At 52.4% G+C, this 16,915-nt stretch overlaps 1 protein-coding gene across 3 annotated transcripts in view; it reads right to left on the reverse strand.

The window, feature by feature from the left end:
- Positions 1-16,765, reverse strand: part of NRP2 (neuropilin 2) — an 87,208-nt gene extending 70,443 nt beyond the window's left edge. For all 3 annotated transcript variants that reach the window (XM_010565309.1, XM_010565319.1, XM_010565329.1), the window contains exons 1-2: positions 16,693-16,765; positions 4,625-4,802 (exon numbers count right to left, since the gene is read on the reverse strand). In XM_010565309.1, coding sequence (XP_010563611.1) covers positions 4,625-4,802; positions 16,693-16,765 — 251 coding nt within the window. The remainder of the gene's footprint in view (positions 1-4,624; positions 4,803-16,692) is intronic.
- Positions 16,766-16,915: the final 150 nt, after the last annotated feature.

Genomic DNA, 16,915 nt, shown 5'->3' on the forward strand with positions numbered 1-16,915 from the left:
GCAGTGCTTTGCGGGATAGACGCTGGGAGCGTGGTGTCTTCCTTTGCCAAACCTTGGTCCCTCTGCCCTTCAGGCTGGGAGCAGGGGCATCTCCTGCCATGCCTGCCTGGTATCCAGCACACACCAGGATGCTGAACTTGGTTCAACTCTCTTGGCACCTCCGTGGCACTTAGGAGGTCACAGTGACAACTGCATAAATTTCCTCATTACGGTGGCCCCCGTTCCTGTTTCTGGAAACCCTCAGGGCTTGACACGGGGAGCCAAAGTCAGGAGGATGAGCCTGACTGTGCAGCTCCGGGCTGTCTCCAATTTGCTGACTCCTGCCTGTTTCTGGAGCCCCGGGCCCCTGTCTCCAGAAACCCTTGCCAGCATTTGGCATGTGCCACCAGAGGGGGCTGCGAGCCACGGCAGCGGTCCCCCAAATCCTCCCCAGGCAGGGATCCCACGGATCGCAATCCAGTTGCAGCATGTGTTGGAAAGGGCTACAGAAAAACGCGCTGGCATGGTCTGATTACCGCTTGGGCTTTTTTTAAAAAAACAACATTCCTCTGGGGCAGATGTTATGACTCAGCTGAAAGGTCTTCTGCTTGCAGAGGGAGCGCAAGCCCATCCGCTGCAGTCTGGAGGGAGTGTGCCTCTGCCATATGTGTACAGCAATGTCCTGACACTCAACGGCAGCCTAATCCTCTGGCAGAGCCAGCCCAGTGCGGCCGGGAATGGCAAAGTCAGTAGCCAATCTCAGGAGGGAGTCCAAAGAGAAGCCCAGCAGTGGAGGGAGGCACAAATGGAAAAGGTGGCTGGTTATAAATGCAGTGATTCACTCAGAGCTGAGGTTTCTGACCTGGATTTTCCAAGCAAGCAGTGCAGACAGAACAGCAAAATGACAATTAGGAAGGAGCGGGCAGCTCAGCTATGTGACTGTATGAGCTGGGGGACAGCCACCCCTGTTGCACACCTATTGCAAAGGGTTCAGGTCGCTCCTGGGATCACAAATAAACCCTGGCATGCACAAGGCTGCCCAGCAGCTGCCATGCCATGCAGGGAGTGGAAACATTTCGCCACAGCAGCAGCAGCATGCTCTTTTCCACTGGATGCCACTTCCCTGTTCAGAGAGCAGATGCCAACGGTGTGGGGCTGCGGTGCCTGAGCAACAGCTGCACTCGCAGCACAGAGAGGAAGAAATGGTGAGCAGACAGGCTATTACAATTATTTCCGAATAGTTTGGCAGGTCTTTTATCTGAGCATCAAACTTCCCTTTTGGCTCTGCCATTACTGCTGTGGCCCCACGGCTGCAGGACAGTGCAAACAACGGCCCGAGTCCCATACTCCCTGTCACAACATGCCCACTCTCCCGCAACAGGGATCCCTGTTGTGCTGGTACACAAGAGCCACAACAGCTGGAGAAGGCCAATTTTCTTAACCTGAAGTGCCTTCCCAAAGTAAGGCGCTTCCTCAGGGGTGGGGGGAGAGAGAGAGGAAGGAAGCGGGGGGGTGTGGTGTGTGTGTGTGTGTGTGTGCGTGCAGTTACTTCTTAATGCAGTTAGACACAGCCAAAAAATAAAAACCCAGATGTGCCTCCAGAAAACCAATAGCAACAACCAGCACGAAGCCACCACCCCTGGCTGCCACCTCCGGGCGTCCATCCCTGGCTGATGCTCCTGCCCTCCAGGCAGGGAGGGCCGGCTGCTGAAGCTGCTGAAGCTGCTCTCCGCAGCCAGCTTTCGCTCCGGCATCCGGGCAGCACCAGGTACGCAGGCCCTTTCCGGCCAGCTGCCTGGCGAGGGGAAATCACTGACCTTTCCACAGAGGTCCCCAGGGTGCCAGGCACTGTACAAAACACAGGAGGAAACGCCTCCTGTCCCAAAGGGAAATCTAAAGCAGATACAAGGCAGGCAGAAAGGACACAGTGAAACTAAAAAGACTTTTGCAGATATTTTTGTAGGCCTTAGCATGGGTTTTAGGAATGTAAATGTTATGCTTTATGACGGAGAAACTTTAGCCTAATAAGGTAAAATGAAATGTCGAAGGAAGACGCGACAGAGGAAGGGGTTACAGTGTTTACCTCTGGCAGCTGGAAGCACAGACAGGCCCCACTCCCGCTCCAATAGCTGCCAGGTAGCAATACCAGAACGGGGAAACCTTGTCTGTCCAGAGACAGAGTGCCACAATGGGGTTCATCAGCCTGTCACCTTTGTGTGAATGTGCTCTATATTAATGATCAGATGTCAAAAGAAGAGCTCTGCCCTGAGACTATTTCTTTGATGCTGAACTCCTGTTCCTGTTAAGGTTCCCACCTGCAGCTGCAATGAGGCCTTTGCTTCTTCATAAAATACCCTCTGACATTTGGATGAGATTCATTACTAGATGGTCACCTATTAGTACTGCTTAATGCCCAAGAATTACATAGTGTTAATACTTGTCTCCTTCTGGTAGGTCACTTAAAAAAACTCCCTCCTATCAATTTCTTTCAGGCAGTGTTTATCATGCACTGTTTTCATTTGATTTGTCATGCTTTCTATCGAGCACTGTCCGTGAAGTTCTTTCAAACCCACTCCTTTGCAATGCTGGCTCTGGGGAGCAGGCACCCAAAGTCAGCTTGGCTCCCAGCTCATACCTGTGGCCAGCAGAAGCCCAAGTGCACTGGGGATGAACCCTTGTTCATCTTGTTGTCATGTTTCACTTGCACACAGGTGGCAGCTGAGGGGATAGAGGTGGAGGCGAACTTCACTTTCAGTAGAGGTCTAATGTTAATACCTGTTTCTAGAGAGCAATGTTACTGCAGGAGCTGAACTGAATCAGAGACCCTGACAAACCCTCCACCATTCATGTCCCACATGGGGGACCAAACCCCTCCAACCTTTCTGCTTCAACTAAAGGCTCCCTTGTGCACGTATATGCAGAAAGGGAAAAAGTAAGACCATGTAGCAGCCACTTGGAAGATCTGCCATGGTAAAGTAGAAAGCCGCAAAGGGACAACATCTCCAGTGCTCAGGGAGCCCCTCCAGCACACACCACCTGCAGCTCAGGACCAGACCCTGCTCTCTCACAGGCAGCAAAACATGTCAAAAGTTGTCCAAGGTGCTCAGAGCTAAAATTGACAGCTTCCTACATGAGGAGGAAAAGCCAGGTGCCTGGGGGGGTTTCCAGCTCTGTGACCAACATGGCTTTGCTTGCCTGAGACCTTGGAGGAGGAGAAGCTGGAGTCCCTCCTGCCCAGCTCAACCCCTGTCCCACACACAACATCGCCCTGCCTGATACATATCACATACTCTGCAGACTGCAAATATAGGTCTATAAAGCTTTTATTACTGTGAATTTGGGGCAACTGCATAAGCTATAAGAAGGCTATACAGTTCATCCTGTGCAAGCAATAATAAAATCTGATAGCAACCATCATTCTCATGCGTGCTACCACTGATGCCTTGTTGTGTTCATCCATGCCCACATTAAGCCTTTCTCTGCCTTCTCCCCTCTCTAAACACAGGCCTGATCCTGCTAAACGCCTTGCACACACAGTGACTTCAGGGAGAGTTCATGGTGCTCAAAGCCTTATTAGCCCAGGCTTTATCTGTAGGGGGTGATGAGATCCCCAATGACATCAATCAACACACCTTCATTAGAGTTAGAGGAGCTACACTGATTTATGGTAGCTGAGGATCCAGCTCTACACTTCATAACCTTCAGTACATCATCAAACCCATGCTGAATTCTTTGTTCTCCACAGGACTGATTCTACAGCCCCATAAATGCTTCCCGTGTCCCTCTGTCCTTTTTGCAAACAGAGTTCCCCTCTCCATATATAACCCTCTTTTAATCAACAAGACCAGCGTGTCTGGCAAGACTGCTGTGTCAGGCCCGTTTTAGAAGACCCTAAGCTCCTTCACAGCTCAGGCATCCCTGTAGCTGGCTGTGGATTCCAGATTAAACACACAGGTTTATATGTCTGCTGAGACCATGTTATTAACTCAGCCTTTTACAGTGCCCTTTGATGCCATTAATTATTCTTTACTAGTTGTTAATTGTTTTTCCCAGACATCTAGTTTCCGAGTCCCTTCTTAGAAGAAAAGAGGAAAAAAAGCAAACAAAACCAAACTCCCAGTTTACCAAATGCAGCAGAATAAGCACTGTGGAAAGTCAGATCCAGCCCAAACAGCTCAGACCCCCAAGCCCGGAGCCTCACATGGCTCGAGCCTGGGTCTCCAGCCCTAGGGCTCTCTATGCCATACCTCTGCCTAGTTACACGCCAGGAAATTGCTCTGCTCTCCCAGCACAGTTTAAAAAGACAGTGAGGCCACTTCAACATAGAAAAAAACAAGCTACCTTTTAACCAAAGTGAAACTCAGGTTGAAAGCCAGTTAACTCTTGCTTTCAGATGATATCAGGCTGAGTTAAGCACCACCAGTTCAATGCAGAGTAGGCTCATCCTATGTGTCCAAAGCAGCATCTTACAACCACCCAGTCGGTCGATGCACACTTGCCCCTAAAAGGCAACGAGATGCAGCACTATGGGGGCTCAGGACGATGCTTGTTTTCACACACAAGAGGAAGCATGAGGCCCATAACGCTAGGCAAAAGTGGGAAGAGGAGGTGACTATGTACTAGAGAGGAAGAGGAAGGCTCTTACTTGCAGTCGTGCTTTTCGATTTCAAAGTGAGGGTTGAAGTTGAGGATAATCTTCTGGTTGGATTCAGGGGCGTAGATGACCCACTCGCAGTTCTGGTGGGAGGGGTAGTCATTGGGGTACCCCGGGGAGGTGATGTACCCGGCATCCTTGGAGTTCAGGCGGCCCCCGCATGGCTGAGCTGCAGAGACACAGAAGGGAACAAGGCATTGGTACGGGTTCTGGGCATCAGCTGCACACAGCCGGTCCCTCTGGGCTACTGCTAGGGGTGGTCTGATAAAGGCCATTCTCCAGGCCATTGACATCCATTTGGTACTCTAATATTTCATGTTAATCTCTGGGCAAGGGCAATTATTCTACACAACAAACCTACTCCTATTCCCCTCCGCCTCCTGCCACACTTACATACCACATTTCACACAGACTAGAAAAGAGAAGTAAATGCTCTTGCCGAGGCAATTACAGAGCCATAAAGTAAGAGAGAGACCGATATCAGATCATCTGAAGCTGCCTTGTTTTATCCCTTCTTTTGCCTCCTTTGCAAGCTGCTCTGTGACAGTCTCCCACAGCTGTCCCAGGAGACACCAAAATTTGGACCTTACAAATCTGATACATCTGCAGGAGCACAGAAAGCTTTGCTGTTCCCAAGGAAGGAAACTGAGGCATGGCGGGGCTGATGGCAAGCCCAGGCCCACCTACGCAGCCAGTGGCAGAGCTGAAGACAGTGTCTGGCCCTCCTGGACCTGGCCTGCAGCCCCGTGACAGCCCTTCTCTGCTTGCTGTGCTCTCCCTCCCCAACTCTGTGTGTCCCCACGACCCCATCTTGGCAGACTGGCCTCCCGAAACCTTTCAAGCTAACCCAGCCATTGGAATTGCAGACGCGAATAATCAGCAGTGGTGGTTTTGTGGGGCTAGCCTGCAAATGACTGGCAACGGCTGCGTGGTGAGCAGAGGAAGCACTCTCAGCTTTGGGTTAGAACAGGCCCTAGAGGGTGATTTCATCTTCAAAAAAACATTTAATCTCATGAACGCTGCAAATCAAATTTATTATTGCATTACTTGCTGGGAGGAAAATCTGCATCACAGGGTCAATTGATAATGCACTACAAATCCCAACCAAGTCCCTTTCTCCACAGGTCCCCTACTGCGTGCCCCTCGCTGCACACCCTGCCCTGTCCCAGCGCCACGGCCCCACAAGCTGCCACAGCTGCACCCGGAAGACAGCATTGCCTCTTCACACCCAGCAAAATGGGCAAAAAACAGCAAAATGGGCGAAACCCAGCACAAGCCTAAGCCCCTCCACAGGGCAGGCTGGCAGGCATACGGGGTGACCCTGGTCCCACGTTGCACAAAGGCTTTCCCCTCCCTGACGATAAGCAGTGGGGTACAACGCGGGACACAAACCCTCGTGGGTTGTCCCCACTGCAAGGCTGTCCCCACAGCCTCCCCACAGACCCGGAGGGCTCCAGTCCCGCACCGGGTGTGCTTTCCCAGGGCCCATGTGTGTACGCCTTGCAATGGTGCCTGGGGCACATCCCATGCCCCCAAGGAAGCCGAGGCACAGGAGAAGCAAAGCAGTGCTCGTGTGGGCTCAACCCCACGCTGCGGGTCTCGCTCTGTCCCTCTGCCATGGGGTCCATGAGGCCCCAGGAGTGGCCCCTGCCAGGCTGTCACAAGTCTGCCTGCTCTCAGTGGGGACATCCCAGCCCGCCTTCAAACTGCCCTCTTCCTAGAGCTAACGTGAGCAGCAGGAGCGAGGCAGGACCCCTTGGTGGTAATGCTTCCTGGAAAAAAGCACTTTGAATAAACAACCTGCTGCCTGCACGCTGCCTGCAGAAAATGCACGTGCCCCGTGCCTGCAGAAAATGCACGTGCCCTGTGCGGGAACAAGGGCAGCAGGAGGGCCCTTCATGGGGAAGCGAGGCTTCCTTCACCATGAAAAAGCACTGTCTCAGTTTCCCCCATGTTTTTCATGCCCTCTAACACATTCATTCTTCAAAATAACTTTCTTCTCACACACCCAAAGGCAGCTCTGCAGCTTTCCCTTTTTTCTTAAAATAATCCTGTAAGTATCCTGAAAAATAAGAGGGGAAAAATCGCAACACTGCCATGGAAGAGCTGAGAGGACCAAAAAACATCTGGTTTAGTTCCACAGGAGAGCTTGCTCAACACACAAACATTTACAAACCTACGTTCTTGCACAAATCTCTTCTCTCAGCAAGGCATATTTGCCCACACACGTGTCTATGTGGGTTCAGGGGGAGAGAAAGAGAGACATTCACGTGGAAGGAAGAAATTCACGGACTTGTTGACATCAACGTACAAATAGATGTGTAATTCACACTTCACTCATGTACGCACTTTCACACCTTCTCATAAAAATTCACACCTCGTTTGCACACATGTCCACCCGCTCCAGCAAAGAGAAATATTCAAGCTGCAGATTATTTTTCTTGGAAAGGGCAAAGTCTCGAAGCAATGAAAATACAGTCAATCCTTCCACACCTCGTCATCCCCTCCCCGTCTCTCCAGCTTTCACACACATGCTACCCGCTAGGCTGATACCACCAACATCACCCACCACTCAGAAGCTGCTAGCCCCTTACTTGCACTGGATGCTATGAATACTCTGTGAGCCATTGCAACTCAACCACTTAGAGGGGAACTGCAATGTGAACAGGGGTGTCAGGCTCCAGCTTGCTCTAGCTCTTCCCTGACAAATGAACCCAGGAGCAGACACCCAGGCTTACCCTGATCTTAAAACTTCTCCCTTGCCCTGCGAGGCCATCGCAGGTCAGCAGGACTGAGCTAAGGAAATCCCTGGGCTTGATCCTAATTTCAGGTCAGCTTGGTGCCCAAGTTAAACTGCTGGTGAGGACTGCCTGAGTAAGAGGGGCTGGAGCCCAGCTCTCTGCGGCTGTGGTTTCTGCAGCAAAACGGACAAGCAGACAAAACCACTGAGTGGGCAGGAGCACCAGCCACATCCCTCAGGTGTTCAGATACCACCAGGAAAATTTCACCATCTTTCTGCAGCAGGGAAAGCCTTCCACCTGCAGGAAAGCTTATCTGCGTCTCTCAGAGGAACAGATTTTGTCCTCTCATTCATCCCTCCCCAAGAAGGTCCAGAGAAATGAAGGCAGCTACTTCAGTACAGTGCTGCCTTGTCCATGCACAGCACCAGGCCATGTGGTGGGCAATAGCATACCAGGGAAACCAGCGCTTCTTAGAGTTAACTGAAGAGGCAAAATGACTTTAATATCTTTGTAATTGTTCTGTCAGGATTTTTGTCTTTTGATTCACTGGTATCTAGCAGACAAACACCTGCAACAAAAAAAAAATCTATCACTGTGCCCACTGACAGGCAAAGGGTTTGCCTCAGCAGACATGCCAACCACTAGCTTTCCATATAAAATCAGGCCTGTTTTGTACACAGTAGAGGGTCAAGCTTCTACATAAGTATGTCCTTTCAAACTGATGCATTGAATCCATGCAAAAAGAAAAAAAAAAGAAAGAAAAAAGTGAGTGACATGGCTACTGCCTAGGCTGTATGCTTTGGAAGCAAGACGTGCTCCACAGCTAATGGGCTCTGGCAGCTTTTGCCAGCTCTGAATTCACTTAATAAAATTAAAATTAAATTCTGAAGTATAAGCCAAGTCTGCCAGGTGCGTGGGACACCCCATTGCTCAGTAAGCAAAACGCAGGCGTTGAAAGCAAACTGCTGGGGCCCCTGCCAGCCCACACGGTGGAGGGGCCAGTGGAGCGCTGTGGTGATGGCGAGACCATGGGAGAGCAGCTGGGCTCCTCAGTGGAGGCTACAGAGGTCAGCACTCCCTGGCAGTGTAGGAGCAGGCTGGCTTCAGGATGGGAAATCCTCAGATCCCATCCTTTGTTAAGACCCACCACATGACTTACATTATCCCAGCAATCCTCTCCTTGCAGGACCACCCCAACAGGTCCCCGACAGGGGAACTACACCAGAGGATGACAACCAAGCCATAGGAATGGGAAAGGGAGACCTGGAGAAGCTCGCGAGGGCAGACTCCTGCAAACGCCGCAGCATACGGCAGGCAACTCCAAAGTTTCCCACGGAGATGGGTATCAGCAGCTGAGCTCCTCACCCTTTGCGAGGGGCAGACTCCTCTTTCCCTGCCCTGACCTGCTGGAGACATCCAGGCTGATGAAGTCTGCCCCTGCTTCCCCCAGGCTGCAATGAGCAATCATCACTCAGGGGACCCAAAAATAACAGCCAGGGCCCGGGAACCTCCACCCACACTTGGGGTTTTTCAGCTCTGCAGCTCATCAGTGCATGCTGAAACCTTAGGCCGGGAGCAGAGCGTTCTCCTACTTGAATTTCCTGCTGATTAAACCCCTCTGGATTTCCCTCACCCCAGGAGAGCAGGGCTCACTGTTATTGTTGGACCTTCAACACAGAAACTAAAGCCAACTCTGCCTGTAACAAAAATAATCATCACCAGAGAGGCCCATTTCACAACAAACACATATACTACAGCCTCTCAGAGCTTGTAGCGTCCAGCAGAAAACTATCATGTGTTTTGATCTGCTGGGTTCAGTTTACTTTGGGGATGTAATTCAGGGCTGCGCACAAAATTTAAGGCATTCTTGTTGCCTTAGAGGCAAGCGGCAGCATCACTGTCTGTGCTGCTCGGAAAGAGCAGCCTTTGAGTGCAGCAAAGGAGCAAGGGAGAGAGATCCTGGGAGTTCCACAGCGGAGGGATGCACTGCCCAGCCTCGTCGCTTATTTCTCTTCCTCGCCTGAGGCCCTCACAGCCCAGCTCCACACTCTCATCCAACCACTGCTGAAGATTTCTATGTCCCGGGATTCAGTGCTGGGCAGAGGAGATTTGCCCTGCCAACCCTCTGACAGCGCAGCAAAATATGGGTCCTGGCACACATGACCTACTGCTCTCAGAGCTGCTGAACTCGGTGTGAGCCCTTGTGCAGCAAACCCTGAGTTTCAGTCGCATTAAAGTCAAACAGCTCTTCAAGAAGCCAAGTTTTTCAAGGTCCACGTGCATCCAAGCACTTTGCCAAACTCTGGCATGGAGGGGACAAACAGATCTCTTCTGCCAAGGATTCATTACCGTTAACGTTCATCCTGCCTCAGTCCCCAGGCTCTGGCCCTGAGCAAGAGTCTGTGCAGGGCTAACGTGGCAGGGGGGTCTCACCCCAAACCGTACGGCACAACTTTCGCATCAGGCAGGAACACAAATGTGAACACTCGGATTTAAATGATACATCTTAGCCACTGGCCAAGGAGAGAGACATAGTGCAGAGGAAGCTAACAAGATTAGATATTTTATCCCCAGTAGCATAGATCATTTTAGCAGAAGCGTGTTTGCTTTGGATTGCAAGACAAAGCTTCAAAGGCTTCCTGAACAAATTAATGGACAAACACACCCAAACAACACAAAGCACTTACACGCACATTTCATCCCAGAGCAGTACCCACATCCATGTCTTGGGATTTCACACAACCAGGGAAAGTCCCCTGAACATTTCATCAAGGGCCTTTACCAGTTTAACTGAAATTTCACTTAAAAGTAGAGGCACAGCAAAGCAGAATTTAAAGACTGCTTTTGTGATCTGAACGAAGATTTGTTTGATTCAAAGTGTCTCAGGCCTGTCACGAGACAGGCTCATAAAAACACTGTCTGGGCTTAAGCAAGAAAGGAACGCGCCAATCCATCAGTTGAGGAATGCAGCCGTTTGACCACTTCCTAAAGCATCTGGGGAGGGGTGCAATATATTCACTTTATAGCGCTGGACAGCAGTGAGAGGGGAACACCGGAAAGCTCAGCAAATGGAACATTTTAGCTGTGAGCCGTTGCAGAAAGACATAATTTAAAATTATTTTTAAATAAGAAAGGATTGTTGGAGGGAGGAAGAGAGAAAAGGAGATTTGGAGATTTCTTATACCTGCACTTTCTTTGCCATGTTAATCCACAGAATTAAGTGGAAACCTGAAAGAGAGACCTACTCAAGCTTCACCATGGAAAATGAGAGGGCCAAATCCTGCATGCAAATCCAGGTAATTTGCTTTGAAATCACTGGCATTCACCTGATTTCCACCCCCGCCGTTCTGCATAGCCACCTTCCAGGGGCGGGCATTGCCTTGTACCAGTTGAGTCAGTGGCAACCTTGACCTTTAAATGTTGCCACTTTGGGGTTTTGGTGGTTCCCGCCCCTGCCTTGTATCTTCGATGAGATTTCATATCCTGGTTTTACATGGTGCCACCTCTGTTAACTTTGTTATTTGTCATCTTATATCACAGGCAAATGCAATTCCAATAGGGCAAACAGCTTAATAGTGTTAGTCTTCTATAGCTATGTGTGCACACAATTCTCCCGGCTTGCCTGCGAATGTAATCAGTGGTTCTGGAATTACAACTCCTGGCTACTCCGGTAATCATTCAAGAGAGCTCGTGAGTGCGTGTGTGCACGTGCAAGGGAGGGGGATAACTGCATATTGAACTTGCAGCAATCATGCCTGTTTCTCCTGCCTCTGTGTTACGCTCCCAAGGGTTTGAAGTCTCGTGGAAAGACACTGCCATCTCCCAGGAATAGGTGGCAGCTTCAGGAGACCTTCATGCTGCAGGTCGGGCAGTTTCTGAGGAAACGTTGCCAGAACCGCAGGCGGGGAAACAGAGATGCGGGGAAGCTTGAAGGCTCAGAGCAGAGGCAGAAATAAAGCAGAGGCTTCCTGCATGGCAGCCTGCCACCCTACCTATAGGCTACACTAGGAAATAATATGCGGATGAAACAATTTGCTGAGCCACCCCCATGAATGCTATCAATAACAGGCTGGTTCGAGGGGCATGGAGGAAAAGCAAGAGACATTTCTAATTCCACACACTGAAGAAAGAGCCATGGGTTCACCTAGGGGTCCTCTCTGAAGAGCTTCAGGCTTGATGAAAGGTGTTCAATGCCTCTGAAATACTAATTAGTATTGTTATTATGACAATTTCAAAAAGGAAAAAAAAGCCTATCTCGTCCCTCATCTCCCCCCGCACCCTCCCAGCTTCCTCACACCTTTTGAGCCCATCTGTCGGGGTCTGTTCTGAAACTGAATCCTGGCTTTCCCCACTGGGCAATGGCAGTTTATTCCTGCCTCTTCCCAAAGTGGCTGGCAGAGCCTCTCCGAATCCTGCAACACCCCTGGCTCAGCCCTCCCTCCCAGGGGCCCTGTTGGAGCTGCAGAGCAAAACCCGGTGCCTTGGCGGCCGGCAGCCCCACGGATGGGACTGGACGGGACGGCAGGGGAAGCAATGCCTCCGGAGCCACTCGGGGAGAGGCCCTGCCGCAGCCTCCCTCCGCACGCGCTGCTGAGTAGCAGCGGCTTCAGCCTTTACGATGGCTTGCTCAAATCCAGCTACTGCTGAGCTTCACTACTAACGCCAAAGTTATTACACATTCTGGCGAGTGTCTTAAACACATTGTTTCCTGCTGAGCACATATTCAGCGGTCAAACAGAAAGAGAGGGAAGCAGGAGCGAGCCTGGGGGTGTGCATGAGGGAGAAAGTTGCCAAGGGGCTCTGGGGGCGTGAAGGAGAGCGCAGGGAAGGGAAGAATGCAGGAGCGTGTGCATGGCAGGCAGCAAGATGGGGGGGGACCGGAGGGGCTCTGTGCGTAAGAGAAAAGGTTGTCATTTGTGTGCTTGCGAAGAGAAAGGAGGAACCAGGGAGATAGTTAAGTGTGTGTATATGTGTCTACATGCACAAGGGGTTGGGGTTTTCCTCCCTCCTCTCCCCACAGGCATTCCCTAAAAACCAGGGGCCAAAGGAGCCTTTCAACAAAACGTAAGCAAAGTGAAAGGACAGTGTCCTTTTGGCTTCACCGTCTTCCTAGGAGGGACGTAGAGAAAGGCAGGCATTCAAGCCCCACATGGACAGCACTTCACAGCTAAGGGTGACACACCAGAACAGCTGGGGCAGATGTCCTGCCTTTGTCTCAAATGCATGGGGAGAAATGAGGGCAGGTTTCAAAGAGCCAGAGCCCAGCACTTCATCTCTGGAGCCCATTTTCTTTGGCTCATCAAGTATGAAGAGAGGAAGAAAACCATTCAGACAGAAAAGTCTCTCTGCAGCCATCCATCCCTGCAAGTAATACTTCAGGCTATTCTGCATGCCGACTCACTGCTTGTACCTCTTTCCCCAACCTGTTTGGGAAGAGGCTGCCTCACCAAGGCTGCGGTTGGGGCTCCAGCCCCCCCCCCCGCGTTACCCTAGCTGTCCTCCCCCATGTGATCCATGGACACTGCTTGCATGTAGAAAGGGTTACAGATCCCAGTTGTGATTTCGAGTGTTTGGCCCTGTGCCTGCTGACCTCGTGCTGACAACTCTCTCTTCTGTGTCTGTGCTTGTGTCTTTTCACTGCACCCGCATCAAGCCTGGCTCAGGATCTGGCCTTCTGAGATTGTGATTTGGCTCAGGCAGGGAGAAGGCTGACCCTTTGATTCTGAGTATGATTAAAACCATGCTACTGTAGCGCTAAGCCGTGTGCAACACAGCTAGCAACAGCCCTGATTTATGTTGTTGCTAGTATTGCGGTTTCCACCAGGGTGTAGACAGAGATTTCGAAAATAGCCCAGCTACCTCTTTGTCTGTGTGTGTATTATAATTAGAAATGTGTCAAAGGGCTGTTACGGCGTGAGGGTAGAGCTGGAAACGTTCACACCCTGCCTCTGCCCCCACTTCCACGCTGACACGGTCAGCCCCAGCTTGGGTGTGTGCAGGCACATCAGCTCTCCACACTTCCCGGATTAGACAACTGTATTCCCGAGACCCCACGGGGATGCAGTGGCGGTGACTTCACCGCACAATGGAGAGCAACTTTAGCAGCTTCCAGTTTGCTCTCAGGCTGCTGCCCCCACCATTGTGGCTAAATGCCGACTTTTTCTATTATTTCGATTTCAGATAGGATCACAGGTCTCAGATATAGGCGATTTATTTTCCTAGCACAGCTGGTCTGTCAGAGGTCATATAATTTGGCAGCAATCCCAGTGCTTAAAAATTAATTTTTCCTTATTAATACAACTGGGGGTCCCACAGGATAGGATCCCAGCCTTATCTGAACCTGACAGCTTCCTAAACCCCATGAAGGATGCTTTCTCCTCTCAGGCTATCTGCAATACAAGGCCACCATGTCCTGGAGCCCGGCGGCACTGGAGGTTTCTGCTAGGAAACCAACCCGCCCGCCTGCCCAGAGCAGCACGCTGCTGGGATGGGGAGTGCTGCCTTCTCCAGCCCAGCATAGCGGGTTGCTTTCTCATTTTAACCTTCTAAGACATGCACGAGGTACCAAACACAGAGTAAATACCGGGAAGGGGACTGGGGGGTGAGAAGGAACAGGGCAGGGAGATGGGAAATGCCTCCGTAGAGCCCCCTGGGACCAGTATGCCTGCCTGTCACTCCAAACACCACACACCAGGATTTTTCTGCGGCAGGAAAGTTAGGAAAACAAAATGCAGCATCCTAACCTGGGTCAGAGCCCCCCACTGAGCTTGTATCAGTCGTTTTCAGTGATGCTCCTGACAACTGTCTGATTCCTAGGCTAAAAAAGCTTTTGTTCCCAGTAAGAGCCGAGTTAACAGCACAATGGGCAAAAGGCATTACACTCAATGCTTGTATGGGTGTGTGTGCTCGTGTTTGTATGTGCGCGGCCGTGTGCCTGCTCGGCAGCAATTTGTTTTGGTCCCCCTCCCCACCTTGGTACATGTCCATTACTGAAGATGCTAGCTTTTAAGCAAACTATTCGGAAGGCTTCAAGAGTGAGCTCTGCTCGGAGCTGCATAAACATCATCTGAACAGCTCTGTACTTGGGTCACTCAAATCTGTTACTTTCTTACTTGATTGCTTTTTACAGGAAGATGAAAAACACACAGCCATCCAGGCTTCAGGTTTATCTTCCAGGGTCTCCCACCCACTCCCCTCCATGGTTATCTCAGGGTTTGCTTGGATACATACAAATTGGCAGCTGCACTGTTTATCTCTTACCGTAGAAATATTGCACTAGGGTTTTTTTCCATGTGGATTATCATATTATTGTCTATTAAAAACATCTCCCCTCTCTACTAACCTCCCTTAGGGAACCTTAAGAGGGACTTTCATAATGGGGGAAGGCTTTCAGATACACCAGACTGAAACATAAATCCATCTACCTCTGGCATGTTTTTCTTACTAGGCCGGCTAATTTACTGGAGCTGAGCATAGTCTGACCAAGGCTCACATCCCGTTACCCCATACCTTTGCTCGCTGGGCTAGCAATAAAGTCATTTGACCGGGTTTGCAGCGCCACAACAACGTCTTGGGAAACAGCCGCAGAGAAACAACTTCCTTGCTGGCTCCAACACCATGTGATGCTCTGCTTAGCCGGGAAAACCCCGCGTTCAAATAAACATTTCTTACAGCGACTGAATGGCCTCAGTGACACGGCTGGCTGATAAACCCCTTCCCAGTCAGAAGTCCTGATCCCGAGCCCACTCAAGGACAGAAGGAGGTGTACGCACGGACACAGGCACACACTCAGGCTCAGCAGCCACAGGGATCGCAGCCAGGCCGGCCAGTGCACCCTCAGGAGTGAAACTCAGCTTTCAGCCCGATCCGCCTCAGCACAATACCCACGCCAGGAGACCAGACACTGCCTCTGCACCGGGGACCATCTGAAAAGACTCCTGCGCCCAGCCCGGGCCTCCCAGGACTTTGCCCTTTCTCTTCACCCCATCGAGCGCCTATTCATTTGTTTTCCTATTTGAACAAAAGATGGGATTTTTTTTCTTTCCTCTGTCACCATAAGGAAGGAGGCGATGCCAACCGGCAACTGAATGTACACGGAGCGTGTTTGCCGGGAACGTCTGTGCTTCGCTGCTGCAAAAAAAGAGGGACTTTCTCAGGAGGCAGAGACTCTCCCACTTCCCTTTTCAAGGGGGAGCTGGTGGCCATGCCGCTCCGGGGCAGGGGGAAAGGCAGGGACCCACGGACGCACACCGCGCCTTGCCATCTATCGCTGCCCGGGCCAGACGGCGGCTCGGGACCCTGCGTCCCCGCGGGCTGTCCGAGGCATGTCCCGAGGCCCGTCCCGAGGCCCCCACTAACGGGAAGGGAAGCCCACGGCTCAGCAGCTGCTGCCTTGGCACCACCGTCCCGCCAGGCAGCGCCCGGGCTGCTGACCGCAGACGGAGCCCCAAGAGAGCGGTGGACGGCGGGGTGAGGCATATCCTTTTCCTCCAGGTGGGGACCCCGCTGCCTCCGCTAGCCGGAGCCAAAGCCAGTGGCCGGGGAGCAGAGGGCCCAGCCTCGGCCCGCCCTTGCCCCTCTCCCGTCCCCAAGCCGAAGCAACGCCAGCACCGCCGCTTCCTCCCAGCGCCTCCTGACAGCCCAGCCTAGCTCTTAAGCGAGGACCAGAAGAACACACTCGCGCCCCCAGACCTGCCACGAACCCGCCAGGTCCCGGGACGCCCCGGCGTTTGCAAAGTTAAGCGCGGGTCCCGCGCGTACCGCGGGCGGGCTTTCCCGGGGGGCTGCCCGGAGCGTGCCTCCAACGGGCGGGTGCCGCCACCGCCGTCAAGCCTCGCCCGCTCCCAGCGCCGCCCTGCGCGGCTCCCGCCTGCCTGCTCCCTGCCAGATGATTCTCATTTCTTACCTAAAGTTTCCCGAGGTTGCCACCGGGCACGGGGCCGCGGGCGTCCGGATGCGGGCGCCCGGGATGCGGCTGGTCCCTACCGCTTCCCCTCCCCACCCCGCGCCCCCCCCCCCTTCCAAAAAAAACCACCAGCGCGCAACTTTCCAGTGCGGCTCCGTCCCCTCGCCCCTTCACGCCGGGGGGCTGCGCCATCCCCGCCACGCGCACGAGCCCCCCTCCCCGGACCCCGTACTGCGAAAGCTGCGCGGCAGCCGCCGATCCCTCATTTGTTCCCTACGCGATGCCCGAGGCCGGGCAGAGCCTCTGTGCGTGCGCCCGCGGCCGCGCACGGGCACCCGAAAGTTGGGCGGGCGGGGAGGGCTCCCTCGCCCACGCGCGGCCGGGGGCATCCCCCGCCCCGGGGGACGCCTTACCTGTCTCCGCCGTGCCTCCGGAGCCGGGCAAGCACAGCCCTAGAAATCCCCACGCGAGAAGAAACGTATCCATCCTTCGGAAGAAATTAATAAAAAAACAAACAAAAAAAAAAAAAAACAAAAAACCACCAAAACCGCAAAACCAACAACCAAACCACCCGAGGCTGCGGGGCCGAGCTTCGCCTCCCTCCCCCGAGCGCGCCGCGCCCCGCGTGGGCGCGCC

The sequence above is a fragment of the Haliaeetus leucocephalus genome, unplaced genomic scaffold, assembly GCF_000737465.1.
Source record: "Haliaeetus leucocephalus isolate CR32 unplaced genomic scaffold, Haliaeetus_leucocephalus-4.0 Scaffold1, whole genome shotgun sequence".
Taxonomy (NCBI): Eukaryota; Metazoa; Chordata; class Aves; order Accipitriformes; family Accipitridae; genus Haliaeetus; species Haliaeetus leucocephalus.